This window comes from Phascolarctos cinereus, unplaced genomic scaffold (assembly GCF_003287225.1).
Source record: "Phascolarctos cinereus isolate Bilbo 61053 unplaced genomic scaffold, phaCin_HiC Scaffold_726;HRSCAF=1367, whole genome shotgun sequence".
NCBI lineage: Eukaryota > Metazoa > Chordata > Mammalia > Diprotodontia > Phascolarctidae > Phascolarctos > Phascolarctos cinereus.
In genome coordinates, this window is record NW_027556098.1 from 103,879,058 (window position 1) to 103,900,941 (window position 21,884).

Consider the following 21,884-nt stretch of genomic DNA (forward strand, 5'->3'; position numbering starts at 1 on the left):
CCCCCCCAGTGTACTAGCATTTATTTCCCCTTCTTCCCATTGGAGGAAACACCCTCCCCCTCAACAAAATCTAACAAATATGCCACATAAGTCAAGGAATACATTTTTTCCCCAAAAAAACAAGCATTTCCTTTCTCTTCTTCCCACTGGACGAAAAAAAAAAGCCAAAACCCAATCCTTGTAACAAACAAACAAATCCTGCACAGGGCAGCTTCTGGAGGTGTGCCAAGGCCTGCACTCTTCTAGCAGAATTGGAGGAGGGGGATGACCCCCTGGGGGGGGAAGTGGGGGTGGGATTCAGCGAGGCCAGAAGGGGCCCCACCACCCTCCGTGCTTCTGCTGCGAGCGGGGAAATAGACCCTCCTAGGGGGTAAGGCGGAGGAGTACAGTCGACGCGACCCCGCAGACCGAGGTCATCGAACTCATACGTGACTCTGGCCCTCAACCGCCGCCAGGGGGAGCGCGGGAGCCCATGTGTTCCGGGCGAGGGGCCGGGCGAGCTGGGGGGAAGGGGTGGGAGGGGTAGGGAAGCGGTGGGCCTGCGCGTGCGCGCACGCTCAGCTCAGCGCCCCCCCCCCCATCACCCGTCCCCTTTCCCGGTTGGAAGGTCACCGAGTGTCTTGTGTGCGGTGTGACTGCATGGGGGGTAGGGAAGGTGGGAGTGGCGGTGGGATGAAGCGGAGGGCAGGTGCGCCTGCGCAGTACCGCCCGGGCAGGAGGAGGGCAGTGATGGAGGGAGCTTTGACAGCCCACCAGGTAAGAGGGGGCTCTGGCGGTCTGGGGAGCCGGAGGCGTGGAGCTGGCAGGAGGCGGGGGCGCGCTCACTAAGCATTAATCCATTTCTGGCTGGCTATGGGTATCCCCTTTGCCATTCTTCTTTTTCATTCTGGGCTCCACCGACTCCGCGCCCGTCGCCTCCCCCCCCCCTCCGCTTCCAAAGTTTTCGTTTTGAAGAATCAGCCGGACTCTTCCTCCTTCCGTGCTCGGGAGCCTTCTGCCTTCTCATGTCTGTTGGGCTATCCTGATTTGGACGACGTGTGACCCTTGCACCCATGCACCAGTTTTGGCTGAGGGAAACTCGTTTTAATACTGAAACGCTGCAATTCTTAGACTTCATTCAAAAAGTATTTATTTAAGTGCCTACTGTGTGCCAAGTACTGTGCCAGGTATTGGGAGAGGTAAAAACAAAACTGAATCGAAAAAACATCTGAGGGCCCACTGTGTGCCAGGTACTGTGCTGGAGTGGGATGGCGGTGTAAAAAATAGATTCAAAAAATCATCGTGTTAAAGCGCTTACTGTGTTAAATGTAGCCAGGTGGCCAAGTGTACAGAGTCTGGGATTGGTCTCAGAAAGACCTGAGTTCAAATTCGACCTTAGATACATCTTAGCTGTGTGACCCTGGGCAAGTCACTTAACCCTGTTTGCCTTAGTTTGCTCATTGTCAGATGAGCTGGAGAGGGAAATGGCAAACCACTCCAATATCTGCCAAGAAAACCCCAAATGGGGTTAGGAAGAGTGAGGCTTGACTGAACAATCACTATATGGGGCTAGGCTGGGGGTGGGGTGGGGTGGGCATAAAAACAAAATAGAATCCTAAGAGTATGTTAAGTGTCTCCTATGTGGGTGTGGGTAAAAAAAATAGACTCAAAAAAAAGCGTTTAAGTACCTACTGTGTGTCAAGTCCTGTGCTAGGCTGGAGGGTGATAAAAAAACAGAATCCAAAAAGCATTCAAGTGCTTACTCGGTGCCAAGGTGCTGCCTTAGAAACAGTTCCTTAAATTCTGTTGTGAAGAAGCACAGATAAGCAGATATGAGGTATGCCAAAAGGCTTTAAACTTTAATAGTTTAAAAAAAACTGCACTGACTTTTAGGATACCTTGTGGAGGGCTAGGACCAACTTTGTGGTTTCGTGAACATAAACAACTCTCTAGGAATGCACTTCAGAACCTTTTCTGCAACTTAAGTCTTCGTAAGACGCTTTTTTGTCTGGGATTCAGAGACCACAGAAATTAAATTGTGGGTGACCCAAAAGGCAGTAGAGAAAAGTGTGGTGGGCATAAGGAGCCTGTCCTGTGTTATCAAGGATGGCTTGGACATTGATGTGGATGTCCCTCCTTGCCTTGAAGACTTGGTTCACATGCCAACTTTTGAAGGCAGCCTTTCCTGATTCTCCTCCTGCCCTCAACCCCTGCTGCCTTCAAAGGTTACCTTCCACCTGCTCTGTATGTATCTTCTTTGTGTACACACACACACACACACACACACACACACACACACATACACGTACACACACACATACATACACGTACACACACACATGTATGTATGTGTAGGCTGTCTTCTGAATATAAGCTCTTTGAGAGCAGAGACTTTATTTTTTCTTTATATTCCCATTGCTTAGTACAGTGCCTGGCACATAGGACTTAATAAATGCTTGTTGATTGACAAAAAAAAATGTGTATGGAGACCATTCCTAGAAACCACTGAGACTTGCCTGGGGTCACACAGCTAGTATGTCAAGATGAGTCTTGAAACCAGGTCTTCCTGGTTCTGAACTGGTGTTGTATCTACTACTCCATACTGCATCCCAATAAAAATATACGTACAAAATGAGTAAGGATTTGTTTTTGAAGGGGAGGGCACTAGCAATTTGTGGGATCTGGGTAGGGCCTCCTTCTGTGTGGAAAGTGGCCCTTGAATTGAGCCTTGAAAGAAGCCAAGGATTTTTCATGGTGGAGGTGAGGAGGGAGTGCAATCACTACACGTGGGACAAATCAGGGTGACAGGAAATGGAGTGTTGTGTACCGGCAGCAGTGAAGAGGTCAGTTTGATTGGATTGTGAAGTATGGAAGAGAGTGCATATGTCTTCAAAATAGCCACAGTTAAATTTCAGAAACTTTACTGGCCCCAGTGAACCTTAAATTCAATATGTCAAAAACCAAGCTATTCATCTTTTTACCAATGTTTGTATGCTCTTTGGATTTGCCTATTTCTGACAGTTCTCCATCATGGTCTCAGTTATCCAGGCTTGAAATATTTAGTTGTATTTGACTTCCTTTCCCTCTGTTCACATCCCAGGATCACCTGTCACTTCTTCCTTCCTAATGTTTCTCAGGAGAGACAGGAGGTATACTACCTTGATGAAATCCTAGGTCTGGACCACTAAGGTTGATTGATAATTTCACATCTTTCCCTTCCCTCCCATTCTGTTTCTGGTACTAATCATCTCACAATGGCTACAGCAGTACTCGATGAATGGGTCTCTACGTCTAATATGTACCTATATTCTGTTTGCTCTGTACCTGCCAATAAAGTCTGAGCTCCTAACTTGGCATTTTAGGCTTTCCCCTAAATATGATCTCTAATGTGGCTCAATGGAAGAAAAACTATGGATTCCAAAGACCTGGGTTTAGATTCCAAATTTGCTCCTTTCTGACTGGTGTGTGCTTCCTCAGGTGAGTCATTTTAAATTTTCTGGTCCTATTTTCTTATCCAAAAAAGGAGGGGATTAGCATATTTGACCACTTAGTCAACCCTACAGCTATGATCACATGAATCCCCTGCTCTACAGAAACTGCAGCATTCATTGAATATGTTGTGCCCTTTCCTAACTATACCTTGACTTTGTTCTGCTTTTCTGTCTTACTTGACCATAAAGTTCTAGACCAATTTTCACCTTCACAAAGCCTTTCCCAAATGATCAGCTTCTGAAGGTTATGCCTTCATTCGAACTCTGTCGCCTCTTTTTGTGACTATTTGACAATTAGTGTATATTACTCTGTATTATTTTATATGTATGTATGTGTATATATGTCATACATATACATATCTTTCTTATTTCTCCATAACTAAATTGTAAGTCCATTGTATAAAGCAGAGGTTCCAAAATTTATTTGGCCTACTGCCCCCTTTAAAAAAAATTACTCAGCACCCCCTCTGGAAATCTACTTTCTTTAACCCTTTAATGGCTATTTTTTAAAGTTTGCAACATTTCAAAAAAATGGCATCTCAAATTTAATAATTTATTGTAAATGTGTGGGTTTTTTCCTGCATTGAAATTTTGATAACACTGTATTACACCATGTAACCATATAGTATCATATTGTAAACAAGTCATTACACTCACATATTCCTGCCTATGCATCCTGGACTTACCGGCAATATGCCACATGCTCATCTGCCAGCACTTGCTTGTTAAAACCTATTGGTGGACTTGACCCCTGATTGGTTGTAACTTGCATTTTGTGTGTTTATTTGGAAAATAATGTAATCATTACGACTTTAACTCTGTTACACAATAGATGAAACACTTACTAATTGTTTTTCAAAATTCTCTTCTTTCCTTATGCTTCCATAACCATTCAAGTTATTTTTATTCAATGCCCCCAGTTGCACCGGAGTGTCCTACTGTCCCCTGAATCGGTCCATCGCCCCCCCCCCCCGGGGCACTGTTGCCCACCTTGGGAACTTTTGCTACTAAAGGCACATATATATATATGTATACAAGTACATATGTATAATTTCTTCTCAACTAAATTGTAAGTCCATTAACCTGGTTAAAGGCATTGGTAGCCTGCTTAATCAAATCTGGCTGGAGATGACACCAGGCTGAGAGGGACTGCTAATACACTGGATGACAGTTAGGATCCATCCTGACAGACTAGATTATTGAGTCTTCCTCTCCACCCCAGCTCCTGCCTCGCACATGTGGACTTCGGTGTACATATTGATATTCCCTCAAATACTCAAGCTTCCAAGTTATTCAGTTTATTCAGCTCCCACGACCTACTTCTCTACTCCACCTTGGCTTTACGCAGGGATGGTCATGCTTTTGATCTTGCTCTGTCATTCACAGGTGTTCATATGTGTTATGCTTCCTTGTTCATAAACTCCAGAATCTCTGAACCTTATTGTAATTTTTTCTCTTGAGGTGCAGTGGAAAGAGCACTGAACTTGGAGTCATGAGACTTTAGTTTGTATCCTGACTCTACTTCTTAATGTCTTGCATGGTCTTCCATGGACAAATCACTTCTCTCTCTGTACTCTAGTAGCCTCATCTTTAAAATGAAGGGATTGGTTTAAATAGTCTCTAAGGTCCTTTCTAATTCTATATCTATGATTCTATACCTAAGCCTCATCTTTGCCTTCACTGTTAACTTCCAATCTCTTCATCTTTAGTAGGTTACTGACTGCACACTCCTCCCTTCCCATTCTTGACCCCTTAGTGAACCATTTCAGCTTTGTATGATCTTCTGCTCCTTGAATCCATTTCCCATTTTCTTATTAATGATCACATTTTGCCAAAACCCAGCCTTCCTTTGCTTTTGCTTATACGCTAATGAACAGAGCTGGAGGAAGTCATGAAACTGTTCTGATTGGGTCTATTACAAATTTATGTTATTTAATCTCAACTGGGTCTCCACTGCTCCCAGGTAGCCCTTTTGCTCCTTCCTAATATATTCTCTATCCTTCTCTTCATAGCAGCTATTCCAGACCTCTTCTTTCCTCCCCCATGATACTTCTAGCCCTCATCTCAGCTAAGAGCTCTCTCTTAAATCTTCAGGCTTTCCCTAACTAGCAACTTCTTTCTTTCTACCTACAAATAAGACCCTGTCCCCTTGATCTTGAAAAAAGCCTCTCTTGAGCTACCATCCACGTTAGCTATCATCTTGCAACTTCCCTTGCCTTCTTGGCTAGGCTCCTTGAATAAGTGGTATACTCTTTGTGCCTCTGCTTCCTGATGAGTGGAGGATTAATTGGAGTGGGGAGAGATTCAGGGTGGGTACACAAACTAGAAAACTACTGCAGTAGTTCAGGTGACGGGCGATGAAGGTGGAGAGAAGGAGGTATATGGGAGAGACATTGTCCAGGTAGAAATAAGAAGATTTGGCAACAGATTGAGTTTGTGGAGTGGGTGAGACAGAGCAGTTGAGAATGACAACCAAGGTCGGGAGCCTGGATAACCGGGACAATAATGATGCCCTTAATAGTAATAAGAAAGTTGAGGAGAGAGGAGGTTTTGGAGGAAAGCTAATGAATTCTATTTTGAGTTTATTGAGTTTGAGATGCCTAAATAAACATGCATTTCAAGATGTTCAAAAGGCAGGTGGTGATACAGGTCTGAAGCTGAGGAGAAAGATTACAGCTTTGAGATTGATCTGAGAATCATCGGCATAAAGATGCTAATGGAGCTCATAGTAGTTGGTGAGTGCACCAGGTAGGATAATATAGAGGTAAAAGAAAAGAGCCCAAGACAGAGCCTGGAGGGGCACGCACAGTTAATGATTGTGACCTGGATAAAAATTTAGTAAAAGAGACTGAGAAGTGGTCAGACAAATAGGAGTATCCAGGAGGAGATGATTGCCAGTGTCAAAGGTTGCTGTGATGTCAGCAAAGATCAAGACTGAGTTAGTTGGTCAGTAAACATTTATGCAGTGCCAGTTGTGTGCCTGACACTGTGCGAAGCCACGGCAATACAAAGAGAAGTGAGAGACAATCCCTGCTTTTAAGGAGGTCACAGTCTAATGGGAGAGATAACATGCAGACAACTATTTATGAACAGATCATATATGGGGGAAAATTGGAAATAATCAACAGAGGAAAGACACTAGAATTAAGTAAGAGAAATCAGGAGAAACTTCATATAAAAGGTGGGATTTTTAATTTTAGTTAGGACTTGAAGGAAGCCAGGGAAGCCAGGTTGGCTACTTTTTTTCTCCTTTGTTACACACATGCATAGTCAAACTAGATAAATTCTGACACTGGCTGAATCCAGAAACTTATATCTTATTCTGTAACTTGAGCACATCATTTCTGTATTAGTAGAAGGGTAGCAGGCCTCATCATCAGTCCTCTGGAATCGTGGTTGATCATTGCATAGATCAGAGTTCACAAGTCTTTCAGAGGTATTTACCTTTGTTACTGTATAAATTGTTCTGTTCTTACCTTACTCTGCTATCAGTTCATAAAATCTTAGGTTTCTCTAAAACCCTCCCTGGCATCATTTCTTTTATTTTTTTTTCCGCAAAGATGGACTAGGTAAAACCTTATTTGAAGATGATAAATAATCATATAAGATATTAAGCTGAATTAAAGAATCATAGAATTACCTGTTATCTATATCTTGACCAAAATGATCAAATTAGATTTCTAAATCTGACAGAAAAAAATCTGTAAAGAAACATGCAACCTTGTTTTTAAAATGTTTCTATAAATTATTTGAGAGTATAAAACCCAGTTTTCACTTCTCTTCCAAAGATTTCACTGTACACGTTGCTCAAAACAAGAATTAACAGACTTGCTAGAGCTCTCCCCCAAACCCCTCCAAATACTGATAAAAAGTGGCTCTAAACAAATTCTGAAGCAGCAGAACCCACAAAAAGACAGAGTGAAACATATTTCCAGCGCAAGACAACCTGGATGATGGATCAGAAAGGTGTATTGCTCTGTGCTGGGAGTGCGGCACAGCACGGAGTGGGAGCGCAGGCTGCAGCAAACCTGGAGCAGGCCTCAGAGGACTGAATCTCAGGCAGCTGTGGAGGTTTCCAGACTCCTCAATCCAGGAATGCCAAAGACAACTTAGAAGGTCAGTGGGAAAAGTCTGTTTCTGCAGTACTCAGAGAGGAAGGCAGGGTTTCAGCTCCATTCCCCAAGAGTGTGGTCCTGGAGGGGGGCAGCTGCTTCCCAAGCTTCCGGCCCACAGACTGAGGGGGAATCCAGTGGCTGATCAGAGAGGGATTGTAGGGATCTCTTTGCCAGTGCTAAGGTAGGAATCTCTTGCTTTACTGTTTTTGGATGTGGGTCACAGTTCTGGGCGGCGGTGCTGGGGTGAGGAGGAGCACTGGTGTGGTGGAGCTTGTAGTGGCTGTGCAGAGGAACCCCTCCTCACAGTTACAGGACAGAAAGGAGTACTTGTGGTCACAGGCCAGGAAAGGAGTAAACACCTCGCCCCTTATCATACCACCTTCGAAGAACTGAAAATTTACAGGTCCCTACAAGTATCTCTGAAAACAGCTATACAAACACCTGAAGCTTGGGACAGTACACTCTCCGCATTGGAAGCAGACTCTTACCTTAACAAAGAGTTTAAAACTCAAGTAATTGGCCAGGATCATGAGCAAGCAGCGCAAAAAGAGTCGCACTATATTATCTTACTTTGGTGAAAAAGAAGATCAAAATATACAACCAGAAGAAGACAACAAAGTCAAAGCTCCTACATCCAAAGCCTCCAAGAAAAATATGAATCAGTCTCAGGCCTTGGAAGAGCTCAAAAGGGATTTTGAGAAGCAAGTAAGGGAAGTAGAGGAAAAACTGGGAAGAGAAATGAGAGTGATGCAAGAAAATCATGAAAAACAAGTCAACAGCTTGCTAAAGGAGACCCAAAAAAATACTGAAGAAAATAACACCTTAAAAAACAGCCTAACCCAAATGGCAAAAGAGGTCCAAAAAGCCAATGAGGAGAAAAATGCCCTAAAAAGAAAAATTGGCCAAATGGAAAAGGAAGTCCAAAAGATTACTGAAGAAAATACTTCCTTAAAAATTAGAATAGAGCAATTGGAAGCTAGTGACTTTATGAGAAATCAAGACACTGTAAAACAAATCCAAAAGAATGAAAAATTAGAAAAAAATGTGAAATATCTCATTGGAAAAACAACTGACCTGGAAAATAGATCCAGGAGAGAGAATTTAAAAATTATTGGACTATCTGAAAGCCATGATCAAAAAAGAGCCTAGACATCATCTTTCAAGAAATTATCAAGGAAAACTGCCCTGATATATTAGAACCAGAGGGCAAAATAGAAATTGAAAGAATCCACAGATCTCTCCTGAAAGAGATCCCCAAAGGAAAACTCCTAGGAATATTATAGCCAAATTCCAGAGTTCCCAGGTCAAGGAGAAAATATTACAAGCTGCCAGAAGGAAACAATTCAAGTACTGTGGAAACACAATCAGGATAACACAAGATTTAGCAGCTTCTACATTAAAGGACCACAGGGCATGGAATATAATATTCTGGAGGGCAAAGGAGATAGGATTACAACCAAGAATCACCTACCCAGCAAAACTGAGTATAATCCTTCAGGGGAAAAAATGGTCATTCAGTGAAATAGAGGACTTTCAAGCATTCCTGATGAAAAGACCAGAGCTGAATAGAAAATTTGACTTTCAAATACAGGACTCCAGTGGAACATGAAGAGGTAAACAGGAAAGAGAAATCATAAGAGACTTATTAAGATTGAACTGTTTACATTCCTGCATGGAAAGATGATATTTATAACTCATGAGACCTTTGTCAGTATTAGGGTAGTTGAAGGAAAAAAATTATATGTATGTATAGATAGATATAGATAGATAGAGGGCACAGGGTGAGTTGAAGATTAAGGGGTCATATCTGGAGAATAACATTAAGGGATGAGAGAAGATGATACTCGGAGAGGAAGAAAGGGAGAGGTAGAATGGGGTAAATTATCTCACAAAAAAAAAACAGAAAAGAAAAGTCTCTTACAGTGGAGGGGAAACAGGGGAAGGTGAGAGGGAATGAGTGAATCTTATTCTCATAGGATTTGGCTTAAGGAGGGAATAACATACACATTCAATTGGGTATGGAAATCTGTCTTACCCTACAGGAAAATAGGGGGAGAAGGGGACAAGAGAGCAGGGGGGTGATAGAGAGGAGGGCAGATTGGGAAAGGGGGTAATCAGAAGCAAATACTTCTGAGGAGGGACAGGGTCAAAAGAAAGAATAGAATAAATGGGAGGGCAGGATAGGATTAAGGGAAATAGAGTTAGTTTTTCACAACATGTCTACTATGGAAGTGTTTTGCATAACTGCACATGTATAACCTATATTGAGTTGTTTGCCTTTTCAATGAGGGTGGGTGGGGAGGGAGAAGAGAGAAAATTTGAAACCTAAAGTTTTAAAAACATATGTTTAAAAAAATGTTTTCACATGCTACTGGGAAATAAGAAATACAGGAGATGGGGTACAGAAGTCTATCCTGCCCTACAGGAAAATAGAAGGGGAAGGGGATAAGAGAAGAGGGGAGAGATAGAAGAGAGGACAGACTAGGGGAAGGGATATTCAGAATGCATGCCATCTTGGGGTGGGGGAAGGGGTGAGATGGGGCAAAAATTTGGAACTCAAAAACTTGTGGAAGTGAATGTTGAAAACTAAAAATAAATTTGTATATAAAAAAAGAAATGACATCAGCTTTTCTGGAAAGTTAGCTTACAGTAGAAGAAGAGAAATTGAAATCCACATACAGTAACTGTTCTCTTCAAAAATATGCTCTTCCAGGTAGAAAATGTGTCTATAATTGATACATGACAGAGATCATTTTTCTGGTCATTTTGCAATTTCTGAATTAGTCTTTTAGTTTATAGACTTTTTCACCTACTTCTTCAACATTACAAAACAAATTTTCACAAACAGATGTCAAGATCTCCATTCTAGTACTGTTTTATGAGAATTTACTGTAAACTAGTTAATATATTCTGTACTGCCATAGTTAAATGACTTAATTTGATGCAGACATCAAAATAGTGTGTTGGTCCTTATCAAAACTTACATTAGTGGGACAGGTAGGTTGCACAGTGGATAGAGCAATGGACCTGAAGTCACGTGGACCTGAGTTCAAATGTGGCCTCAGACCAAACACGTGACACTTACTAGCTTTGTGACCCTCGGCAAGTGACTTAACCCTAAATGCCTAAAAAAAACCCCAAAAAACTTACATTAGCCTCTGTCAAAGAAGATAGTCACCCACTCCATATTGGCAATACTAGTGTCGTATATAAAAATCCATCCACATTGAAAACTGGATTCCACACTCATTCCAGACTTTAGAAGTTCTTCAACCAATAAAACATATCTTGAAATCAAAACTTTCTTAAAGTTTCATCCTTTTTTCTTTCAGTTACTAATGAATCTTCATTGTCAAAGGTGCCTGATTCCTAAGTGTCCAGCATCCTTAAAAACTTACAACACCCTCCGTGATCTCCTTAAATTAGTTTCTTCTGTCTTTTGTCCCTTTCTCAGCCAAACTTTTAGAAAAAGCTGTCTAAACTTATTGCTTCCACTTCTTCTCTTATCTTTGAACCATTTTCACCCTGGTCTGTGATCTCATTACTTGGCTGAAACTGCTCTCTCCAGTGTTACTAATGATCTGTTAATTGCCACATCTGATAGTCTTTTCTCAGTCTTCATCCTTGACACTCTTGACAGGGTAGCAGAATGGATCAGAAAGTGGTGTCCAACAACATATTTTTTCATATGAAACACATTTGCAACAAAAATTGACAGAGTTGAATTGAGACACAGAAGGCCAATTCAGAGCATCAGGGTAACAATCATGACTTCAGTCAAGGCAACAGTAAAAATAGATGTTGTTGAAAGAGATAAGCATGAAACATACGTGTTTTTAAAGTACCATAGGAAATGAATGATTATTAATACCTAATATGTATAAAATGGCATAGTTATAAATACCTAAAGGTATTTAGATGCCTTTAATATCTAAAATACCTAACATACTAAATACAAAATAATTACTTATAATTTTATTTAATTACAGAGAGAAATAGAAGCAAAAAATGTAATAATGGATGATTTCACTGTTTCCTTTTCAAACCCAGATAAATGTTATAGAGGTGAACAAGTAAAACATTAAGGACTTGAAAAGAAGAATTATTTTAAAAAAGTTAACTGAGGGTTACTGAGTGGTTATAGGAAGGAATATACATGTTTATTAGAGTGTAAAATCTCATAAACAAATCAAAAAAGCAGAAATATATAACAGATACTTTACTGACAAAATGCAATAAAATTGTAATCCACAATGGACATTTGAAGAAAATATTCAAACTTGAATGGAGATTAAATAATTTAATCTTATGTGGCTTAAAGAACAAATCATAGGAACAACAGAGAATTTTATCAAAGAAGATGGCAACAATGAAACAATATGCCAAAACTTTTAGAATGCAGCCAAAACAGTGGCTAGGGGAAAATTTCTATCTCTTAACATTTACGTTAACAAAAAAAAAAAGAAAGAAATGATTGATGAATTGTTCATGCAACTAAAAAATATGGAAAAGTAACAAACCACAGACGCCAACTAAACACCTCCCAGAATTTCAGAAAATCAAAGGAGAGATAAATAAAAATGAAATAAGAAATATTAAATTGATGGAAGTAGATTTCTTTTTTAAAAACAAAAAAAAACCCCAACTATTAGGTAATATAATAAAAAAAGAGGCCAACCAAAATGCAATATCAAAAATGCAAAAGGAGAATTAATAACAAATGAAGAGAAAATAAAGGAAATTATTAGAAACTTCTTTGGCTATTATATGCTAGCAAAACTGATAACGAGTGAAATGAATGAATATTTTTTTAAAAGTAAAACACTCAGATTGACAGAATAAAAAATAGAGAATTTAAGTAGCCCAATCTCAGAAAAAGAAATTGAATGAGACATAAGTGAAATCCTAAAGAAAAAACCCTAGGACTAGGTGGATTTATAAGTAAATCCTATAAGATTTTCAAAGCACAACTAATTTCAGTATTACATAAATTGTTTGCAAAAATAGGAAAAGACAGGATCCTATCAAATCTTTCTTTGTAACAAATATGGTCTTGCAATCTAACCTGGGAGAGATAAAGCAGAGAAAGAAAACATTAGAATAATAGCTCTAATGAATAGTGGTATAAAACTATTATATTAAAAAAAGGAAAAAGATAACAACAACATATTAATCATGTTATAAGTTATGACCAGATTGGGTTTATTCTAGGAATTCAGGATTGGTTTGGTGTTAGAAAAACTGTAAATATGATAGACCATATTAGTTACCAAAAAAATTGATTTTATAATTGTATCAGTAGATGCAGAAAAAGTTCTTTACAAAATATAACACTTGTTTGTTAAAAACATTAAAAAGCATAAGAAGAATTGGATGTGTTGATACACGCTTGCAATTCTTACTAAAGAAAGGCTGAGTACTGATGGATTGATTAAGTTTAGGATTTCTGAATTGTAGTAGCAATAAAGCTGATCAAGTGTCTGCACTAAGTTTGGCACCAATATGGTGATACCCCTCTCCTGTGGGAAGGGCTACCAGAATGTGTAAGAAGGAGTGAACTGGCTATGGAAGTGCTGCCTATCAAAGCTTTTTTGCTGATCTGTAGTGGAATTAGTAAGTGGCTGCTGCACTTATGGCCTGGGCTGAGATAGGGAGGCCCAGTCTCAAAATAGATAAACTTACTTCCCAAAACATAGGAATACATGAACTATTCCTTGACATGGTAAGTAGTGTCCTATCCATAACCAAGGGTTAGCTTTATTTATAATGGTGAAACAGGTCTTTCCAGTAAAATAAGAGGTAAAGCAAGATTATTCATTTTCAGCACTATTATTTGTTATAGTTCTCGAAATGCTAGCTATATTGACAGGGCAAAGAAAAGAAATTGAGGAGATGAATGCAAGCTAAGAGGAAATGAAACTTTTGCAAAGATATGAGTTATTTAAGAGTACCCTAGCAACTCACCACTAAATTAATTGAAACAATTAGTAACTTCAGCCAAGTAGCGGAAAAACAATTTATATAATGACTACAGTATTTTTAAAGAAAAACTACTTTGAAAGACTTAAGAATTTAGAGCAGTGCAATTTGACCACAACCCTAGAATACCAATAGTGAAACATGACAGTGAAGCAATGAATTAGAAGTGTAAAAGAAGGCTTATGTTTTCAGACGTGGCCAATTCGGCACCACTCATTTTGTTTGTGTTTGTTCAATCTCAGGGAAGACTTGTGGATTGGTGGTTGTTTTTTTGAAATGGTGAGGGAAGAGGGCAGAATTGGGAGATGAAATGACTAGTTTTAGTGGTACCAAAAAGAGAGGAAAAGAAAAAGAAAACATTACTGAAACATTTTAAAAATGCGCAGAAGAGAATAGAAAGTTCAGAGTGAGACACAGATGAACAGGACTGCTTTGGACCTAAAGTGTTCAATTTGTAATGTACTTTTTAAAAACCCAAAAGAGATTCATGGATTCATTTACAACCTTGTTTACATTCTTTGTATTGAAGTGTTCCTTTGTCAAATTTGTAAAAATAAAACTTCCCCTCTGACTGTCCATTGGAAGGACAAATACTGAAGCTTAAGTACTTTGATCACATAATGAGAAGACAAGACTTAAAGACTCATGCTGGGAAAATTGAAGACAAAAGGAGAAGGGAATGGCAGAGGATGAGATAGGATAGATAGTGTCATGGAAGCAATGAATATGAGCTTGGACAGACTTTGGGAGACAGTGGAGAACAGAAGGGCCTGGCATGCTACACACCGTTCATGGGGGCACAAAGAGTCAAATGTGACTGATAGCAACAACCTTGAAGAATTGAGGAAATTTTTTTTGTGTCTGTGTATATATATATAAAATTATATAAATATATGAATATTATTATTTATGAGTTGATGCTCATAATGATGAGTTTTGATCATTAAGAAAAGTTTACATTATGTTTAGCATCTCCTCTTTAAAAAGGCCGGGAAGTAGTTACTTGTTTTAGGAGTTTCATAAAAATTTTTGAAATACGAATTGTGGCACTTGAAGGGAGGTACCCTCAAATTTTAGTTGATCTGGAACATTCACTTATATGAAGTACCTTATTCTTTAATAGTGTTGGGTGATCATGTACTAGAATTTTATGATCCTTTAAATAAAAAGCATAATAGAAGTTTAAATATTCCTATTTTAATAATCGATTCTCTAATTTAGCATATGTTAACTGTCTCTAGCTTCAGTTTATCCTTCTCAGAGTATAGCAGCAAATGCTCCACATCCCAGCAGGGATGTCGTGTAGGTAGGAGTGGTGGCAGTGCTCAGCCCTTGCTTTTGTGCTCTGTAAATTGGCCAGAATTCCTAGGGCTAGGGGATATCATAGCACATGGTCTGAAAATGGATTACTTCTGCTCTCAATATTGAAGAAAAATAGAAGAAATTCTTAAATAAATGACTTTGTATTTTTGTTTGGTTTTAGTAGTGCCCTTTTTTGTTATGATGTTTTAAGTCATATTTTCTCATCATAGGTAAGTGGAGTCATCTAAGTAGACAGTGATACTCCTTTTAATTCTTAAGAATAAAGATGGAATTCTTTTTAAATTAAATTTTATTTTTTTCATTTAACCAAAATCTGTCTTTTCTCCTTCCCACCTCCCTCCCACAACGAACTGAAAAGAAAAAAGAAAAACAGTCCTCATAACAAATATGTAGTTATGTAAAACAAATTCCTATGTTAGCAGTATGATGGTGTTCTACTAAAAAAAATTGTTCTTTGAAGTTGGTTTATAAATTTTGAACATGAATGAACTGCTTTTTCTCTTTACTTTTGGTATGTTCCATTAGTAGGCTTATTTTCTGATTCTTGTTCACAGGAAATACAGGAAGAAGATACTGGTTTCATCAGTAAGTTATTGGAAGATGTGGAAGAAAAACTCAGCCCAGTTGTAGAAGAAAATAGTATAGCACCAGTTAAAAAACAGGGACCTAATTTACACAATTGGAGCACTGACTGGAACTTTTGGGTAACTCAGCGATTTTTCCCCTATCTTAGTATTATTTGTTCTTAATTTTTTGTCGTTATTAGAGGTTTATGTAATATTCCTTTGTAGGTACACTGCCTTGATTTTATAACTAGGTTTCAAAGTAGCTAAATATCTTGTCTGTGGTCACCGAGACGGTTCTGTGTAATAATCTTTACTACTGTTCTTTGACCACTAGACTGTGCTGTTGTCTACCTTGATGTTCCTGGAAATCATCTGCTTAAATTTCTTCCCAGGGAAACTATATACGACAGTGCAGTAATATTGGTATGTTGTTATTTTCTGTATGCACCAGAAATGAAATTTGCATCAATACTATATTTCTCTGTGGTATTAGGAAGAAACTTTTTTTAAATAGTCCATTTGATTTTAAAAAGGATTTCCTAAAAAGAATGTGTAACTGTATCCAAATATAGCTTATGGAACATTTATGAAAGAGAGGTTTGGAATTAGGAGTTTCAGATTCTGTTTGCATGGCACTGACACAGTTGCATAACCTTGAAGTGCCTCTGGTTTCTTTCTCAGTGGTAAAATGAGAATACTGCTTGTTGGTTAGGTGCACTGAAATCTTCCCTATTAGATTCTGTCTGTAGGAATTAAACATGATTTCTATTCATATCGCTACTTATTGTTATAATGGATTCATTACTTTTCTCAACCAGTATTTTTGGTGGTTATGAAATAGTAGGTTAAAAACCTGTTTGAACACATTTTTAATGCAAATTATACAAATACAAATTATATATTGTTAAGAGGCAAACACTTTTTTGTGTTAAAGCATAAAGGAAAGGTTGTTGTTAAATCATTCAGTTGTGTCCAACTCTTCATGACCCCATGAACCAAAACATGCCAGGCCTTCTGTCCTCCACTATCTCCTGAAGTCTGTCTAAGCTTGTATTTGTTGCTTCCATGATACTCTTTATCCATCTCATCTACCATCCCCTTTTCCTTTTGCCTTCAATCTTTCCCAGCATCAGATTCTTTTTCAGTGAATACTGTCTTCTTATTATGTGGCCAAAGTATTTCAGCTTTAGCTTCCATATTTGTCCTTCCAGTGAATAGAGTTAATTTCTGTACTGTTGCTCATTTTTGTTTTTATATCTACCTTCTAAAGATTGGTATATATCTATGCACAGTTATTACTTCACTTTATTGAAATATTTGTTATGATGTTGGACCTTTAAATGACTGTGAGCTTACTCCTCATCCCCCAGGAGGCTCCCAATTCTGAGGTAAAACTTTGAATTATATAATGATGATGTAAAATAGTCACTGATCTCTAAGTCATCTCACTATTTCTGTTTGTTTTTTAGAATAACTGTCTTACTATTTTGTCTCCCATCTTGGGAACTATTGATGTTGTTTTTACAGCCTGTATTTTATTTTAATTTTTTATAATTATATTTTATTTTAACATTCATTTTTAAAATCTTGAGTTCCCAATTCTCTTTCCTCTAGTCCCTCCCCCACCCATTGAGAAGTCTAGCAGTATGATGCCAGTTATTCATTTGAAGTCATGCAAAACATTTCTGTATTAGTCACATTGCAAAAAAAAAGTATGAAAATTTAAGTAAATGAAAAAAATATGCTTCAGTCTGCTCTCAGAATTCATCAGTTCTCTCTCTGGATGTAGATGGCTTTCTTCTTTGTGAGTCCTTTGGAATTTTCTTGGATCCTTATATTGATTAAAGTAGCTAAGTCTTTCATAGTTGATCATCATTACATTATTTATAGCCTGTATTTTAAATGTATAATGGCAACAACCTGAATTTCAAGGGCTGCCACCAGGGCTAAGCAATGTCCATGAATGCTGCTGATAGAACTAAGCAAGAAGAAAAAAGAAATCCAAAGGAGGAAGCAAATGCCTTTGTTGTGTTGGGGAATTTGTTCATGAGAAGAATAGTGCCTCCCTCTTGGGAAAGGCAGACCAATCACTGGGAGTCTGATAACTGTGAATCAAAGTTAGGAGGCCAAACTGAAAGCACAGAAATGTATTAGCATACTGAGGAACAGGGCTCTCAATGATACCAGCTTTGGCTTCCTAGGGTACAGATTTGGTTTTTATAACTTTTCAGACTTACTTGGAGTACACAGCCAATCAGCATTCAGCAACAACTTAGGCTAGATAAGTAGAACATTTCACAGGAGGCATAACGGTAGAGAAAGTGAGGTCATTCAACGGAAACATCAGAATAATAAAACATTCCCTGTGTAAGGAGAGGTGACTAAACACTTTTACAATTGTGAAAAGTCCTTTAAGATAAAACCACAGGGTTGAGGTGGCCATTTCCTTGCTACAACCTTGTGAGTAGGTAGTTGTAAGTATTATCATTCTTAGTTTACTGGTGAGGAAACTGAGGCTCAAAGGGGTTAAATGACTTGCCCAAAGTCACAGTACTAGAAAGTGTTGGAGCTAGAATTTAAGTTGTGGTCTCTTAACTCCAAAGTCTGCTCACTACTACACCATGCTGGACAGAAACACTTTACTTGTACAAAGGTTTCTCATTTTGTAACCTCATGTGGTATGCAGATGAGAACTCTGAGAGCACTTTTAAAAGGCCTCTACCAGTTAAAGTGGATATTACATGTTGATGTTCTTGTTACTTATTCCTCAGAAAGCTACAAATCCATTTTCTCTTATTTAAATATGTTTATTACAAGTTTGGATATTTTATTTCTTACGTAGTAGAATAAAAGCAAGTTAATGTTGAGGGAGGAAAGGAGAAACTGCTGAAGGCGGGTACAATAATAGCAACAAGAAATGACCATTTACAGCAAGGAAGAACATACATAACAAACAATAAAAAGCAGACATAACATAAAAAGAGCTGCAACCTGAATTTGAGCTGGGTTAAGAATTCAACTAGTAAACCAGGAGGACATTCTGTGCATAGGAACCAGTGTGGATAAAGTCAGGGAAGTGTGAAACACAATGTTTTTGGGGAGGATGAGAGTAGTCCCATTTGGTTAGAATAGTTTATATTTTTTCCACACTTCTGAGTTGGAAGGGTCCTGATAGGCCTGCCAACCAGTCTTTCTAACCCAGAGCAGGGTACATGGAAATAAGAAGCACTGTGTGATGAGGGTGGGAAAGTTGGATGGTACCAGATTGTTGAGGGCCTTGCATGTTAGCCTGAAAGAGTTTGAACTTTACATGGTAGGTAGTAGGGAACTAGTAAAGATTATTTTGAGCAAAGGAGTTTGACATGACAAGATCTGTGCCTGACAAATTACTGTGGCAGCCCCCAGAGGGGACAGACAGGGAAGGCAAGACAGCATGTGAGGAGGCTGTTGTACTAGTGAGTAGGAAAGAAGGCAATAAAGGGCGGTCACAATTGGGATAAAGTGAAGGGGAGAAATACAAGAGATGTTACAAAGATGGAATTGTCAGGACTTGATAAGAAATTAGATATGGGTTGGGTTTTGGTTCTTTTTTTTTCTTTTGAGTCTTTAATATTTTGGTTTTTCCCCCAAAAAATGTGTAAACATAGTTTTTAACATTCGTGTTTTAAAATTTTGAGTTCCAAATTCTCTCACTCCCTCCTTCCCCTTCCCCCTCATTGAGAAGGTAAGCAGTCTGATATAACTTATACATGTGCAGTCGTGCAAAACATTTCCATGTTAGTCATGTTTTGAAAGAAAACACAGACAAAAAATAAACCAAGACAATTCTGAAGAACTTATGATGAAAAATGCCATCCATCTCCAGAGAAAGAACTGATGGCTTCTGAATGCAGATCAAAGCATACTTTTTTAAACTTTCTTTATTTTTCAGCTCTTTTTGTGGTGGCAAAGAATTGGAAATTGAGGACATAGCCAGAAACTAGCAAATGGCTGAACAAGTTGTGGTATATGATTATGATGGAATACTATTGTACTATAAGAAATGATGAGCAAGATGCTCTCAGAAAAACCTGGGAAGACTCACATGGACTATTGCTGAGAATAGCTAAGTCAGTCACAGTTGATCATCCTACAGTATTGCTGTAACTGTGTACAGTTTCTCCTGGCTTTGCTCCTCTCACTTTGTATCAGTCCATTGCATCATATTCAGCTCACACCCACGCCCTCTGCTTATATATACTCCTTCCATCTGCCATAATAATGAGAAAGTTCTTAGGAGTTACAAGTATCATATTCCCATGTAGGAATATAAACATTTTAACCTTATTGAATCTCTTATGATTTCTCTTTCCTGTTTACATTTTTATGCCTCTCTTGAATCTTGTATTTCAAAGTCAGATTTTCTGTTCAGCTCTGGTCTTTTCATCAGGAATGCTTGAAAGTCTTCCATTTTATTGAATATCCATTTTTCCCCCTGAAGAATTATACTTAGTTTTGCTGAGTAGGTGATTCTTGATTGTAATCCTATTTCCTTTGCCTTCTGGAATATCAATCCTTTAATGCTGAAGATGCTAAATCTTGTGTTATTCTGACTGTGGCTCCATGATACCTGAATTGTTTCTTTCTGGCTGTTTGCGGTATTTTTTTCTTGATTTGAGAGTTCTGGAATTTGGCTGTAATATTCTTGGGAATTTTCATTTTGGGTTATCTTTCAGGAGGTGATCTGTAAATTCTTTCAATGTCCATTTTACCCTCTGGTTCTAGAATACCAGGGCAATTTTCCTTGATAATTTCTTGAAAGATGATGTCTAGGCTCTTTTTTTGATCATGGCTTTCAAGTAGTCCAGTAATTCTTAAATTATCTCTTTTTGATCTATTTTCCAGGTTAGTTGTTTTTCCAGTAAAATATTTCACATTTTCTTCTATTTTTTCATTCTTTTCATTTTGTTTTATTGTTTCTTGATGTCTTACAAAGTCATTAGCTTCCACTCACCCAGTTCTAGTTTTTAAGGAATTATTTTCTTCATTGAGCTTTTGTACCTCCTTTTCCATTTGGCCAGTTCTGCTTGTTAAGGAGTTCTTCTCTTCAGTGGATTTTTGTGCCTCTTTTACCATTTGGCCTCTTCTGTTTTTTTAAGGTTTTTTTTTCCAGTATTTTTTTGTGCCTCCTTTATCAAGCTGTTGAATAATTTTTCATGATGTTCTTACATCACTTTCATTTCTTTTCCTAACTTTTTCTGTACCTTTCTTATTTGATTTTTGATATCCTTCCTTTTTGAACTCTTCCAGAATTCTTTTTTTATGTCCTGAGACCAATTCATATTTTTCTTTGAGGCTTTGGATGTAGCAGTTTTGACTTTGTTTTCTTCTGAGTTTGTTTTGATCTTCCCTGTTGTCGTAGTAACTTTCTATGGCCAGCTTCTTCTTCCTCCTCCTCCTCCTCCTCCTCCTCCTCCTCCTCCTCCTCCTCCTCCTCCTCCTCCTCTTCTTCTTCTTCTTCTTCTTCTTCTTCTTCTTCTTCTTCTTCTTCTTCTTCTTCTTCTTCTTCTTCTTCTTCTTCTTCTTCTTCTTCTTGTGTTGTTGTTGTATGCTCATTTTCCCAGCTTATTTCTTGATTCTCAACTTTATGGTAAAGTTAGGCTCTGCTCCTGGGATGGAGGGGGCACTATTCCAAGCTTCAGGTTTTTTGTGCAGCTGTTTTCAAGGCTAGTTTTGGTGGTCTGTCAGTTTTTAGTTTTTCCAAGGTGGTATGATCTAAGGATAGGTGTGTTTACTACTCTTCTGTCCTGTGCTCTGGTCTGAGTGACCACAAACATTCTTTTCTGCCCTGGAACTGTGGCCAAGGTTCCTGCTCCCATGCAGCTATAAGTTCTGGTGTGCTATTGTTCCTCCTTGCCTTAGGATTGTGACCCAGGACTGTGACCTGAATCTGCATATGGGCAATGGAATGGAGTCTTGCACCCAGTGCCAGCAAAGGGACCCTTATAATCTCCTTCTGACCAGTTGTCCAGTCCCATTAAGTCTATGGACTGGGAGCTCTGGAAGCCACTCCTGTTAATTCAGTTTCCTCCAAGGCCTGCTGCTGGTGCGTTGTCTGTGCTGGACTGTGTTCCACTCTCACCCTGCTGTGACAGACCTTTCCTGCCAACCTCTGAAGTTGTCTTGGGCTGGAAAATTGTTTCACTCTACCCTTTTGTGGGTTCTGCTTTTTTTTGTTATGAGGTTATTTATTTATTTATTTAAGGTTATTCAGAGGAGAATTTGGGAGAGCTCAGGCTAGTCCCTGCCTTTCCCTCCCATCTTCAGGGATTAGATATGTGGAGGGAAAAAGAAGGTATCAAAAATAACCCAGGGCTCCTAATCAGAAGTACTACGTAAATGATGATGCAACAGACAGACATAGTCAAATCAGAAGAAGGAGCAGTTTAGGG

General features: G+C 38.7%; 1 protein-coding gene across 1 annotated transcript in view; it reads left to right on the forward strand.

Annotated features, from left to right (window-relative positions):
• The first annotated feature begins 650 nt into the window (after positions 1-650).
• GRAMD1C (GRAM domain containing 1C) overlaps positions 651-21,884 on the forward strand; it is a 136,334-nt gene continuing 115,100 nt past the window's right edge. Inside the window, exons 1-3 of the mRNA XM_078146710.1 lie at positions 651-756; positions 15,442-15,591; positions 15,788-15,862. Of these exons, the coding sequence (XP_078002836.1) occupies positions 673-756; positions 15,442-15,591; positions 15,788-15,862 (309 nt within the window). The 5' untranslated portion in view covers positions 651-672. The remainder of the gene's footprint in view (positions 757-15,441; positions 15,592-15,787; positions 15,863-21,884) is intronic.